This window comes from Perkinsus marinus (genome assembly GCF_000006405.1).
Source record: "Perkinsus marinus ATCC 50983 genomic scaffold scf_1104296970696, whole genome shotgun sequence".
Classification (NCBI taxonomy): Eukaryota; Perkinsozoa; order Perkinsida; family Perkinsidae; genus Perkinsus; species Perkinsus marinus.
The window spans coordinates 1-1,461 of NW_003202369.1; the positions used below are offsets into that span (position 1 = coordinate 1).

General features: G+C 47.9%; 1 protein-coding gene across 1 annotated transcript; it reads right to left on the reverse strand.

Moving 5' to 3' along the window:
• Positions 1-61: 61 nt before the first annotated feature.
• On the reverse strand, positions 62-948 carry Pmar_PMAR016484 (CDC14 phosphatase,, putative; the record flags this gene model as incomplete). The annotated part of the gene is made up of 5 exons (XM_002767420.1): positions 62-81; positions 140-413; positions 541-692; positions 734-797; positions 856-948. Coding segments are annotated over 5 exons (603 nt in total), but the record flags the coding sequence as incomplete, so codon positions are not given.
• Positions 949-1,461: the final 513 nt, after the last annotated feature.

A 1,461-nucleotide genomic window follows, 5' to 3' on the forward strand; every position in this document is an offset into this window, starting at 1 on the left:
GCTTTACAATGCACAGCAATAGCGTTGGGCGCATTTTCACAGAGGGACAGAAAAGCGCTAATTATTTGATTGGACGGACAACTACCATCAGGAAAATACAAATCAACATGGGCGAACCCAGCGTTGGTAAATCTCCTACTATCGTAACACTTCTTGTTCAGACGAACCACTAGAGATACACCAAATTCCTTGAAAACATCATAGTAGTCCTCGGGCATCAGGGTGAAGTAACCATTCGGATCTAGTCGCTCAGAATGGGGGCCAGCGAAGGCAAGAAACTTCCGTGGAATGATCCAGTTCAGATCACCATTATCGATCTTCTCGTAGTAATGATAATGATACTTGTCGAAGGTAGCCGGGTCATACCAGCCAAGGCACCATGCTCTGTGTAATCCTTCTAAACAGTCGACAATCTGACAAACACCGACCAAGTGAGAACTCATACTTCTACCTCATGCATCGTGTTCTACACAGAACTAAACACCACGTTCCTCGGCGCAAGACTATCGATTCACATGAGGTTCTTCAGTAGCGACTTACCATACACTTATAGGAGCATGGGCCGCTGGAGGCATCTCGGAAAGGCAGAAACGAGTTGAACCCAGCACTGACGACTTTCGCCAGAGCTTCCTTAGGCTTCAGATCGCAGTGGAGGACGAGGAAAGCACATGCCAGGAACACTGCGTTCGCACCTGATACGGAGAGTTCAACCAAAATACAGCTCGCATCATACGCTTCCTAGCATCGTTCGAGCAGTAATGCACAACTGGTCGATTGCCTTCCAGAAACGCTCGAACCTGTTCAAATGAAACCGGTCGGAGATTCCATCGTGAGGCGGGCGAAAAAAGGCTATACTTTTTCTGTGTAGGTGTGGACCATGCCAAGATTGACTGGTCCAAAGTCTGATGCAAACGGTTCATATTTGAGTTCATCGTCGATGGTGAAAACCTCGGGTTTGTTAGGCCCAGTACAAGCAGCGTTAACGCGCAGAGCAGGCCCGTCAGCCACTGTAAAGTAGAACTTATTCGGCAACAGCTCGGCAATCGGGAAGGGAGTTTGAATGCCAAGCGCTGATTTCAAAGAAGCCCGTCTCGACCGTTGGGAGGCAACACTGGAGATATCCGACGTTATTGAACTACTCCGCTTCCGTAGGAACGACATTAGGTGGGATTAACCCCTACAGTAGAGCTTGCAACAACGGTTGAAAATCATGCTGAAAGTTTCCTTATCAGAATATCGCTCGCTGATGAGAGATTTCAAACTATACCAAGTCAGTGAAGCGATGACTCCCTCCACGAGGCAACCGTGGGTGAAAACAAGACGATATTTTCTTTCCCCAATAGTAATCTTTCAACTGTATTCTTTTCACCTGCCAAACTGGGCAGGCGGATTGCCTGTATGAAATTTATACAGGGAGACGAACACTCTACCGGTATCCGCAGGGGCGTCGCCACGTAGTAG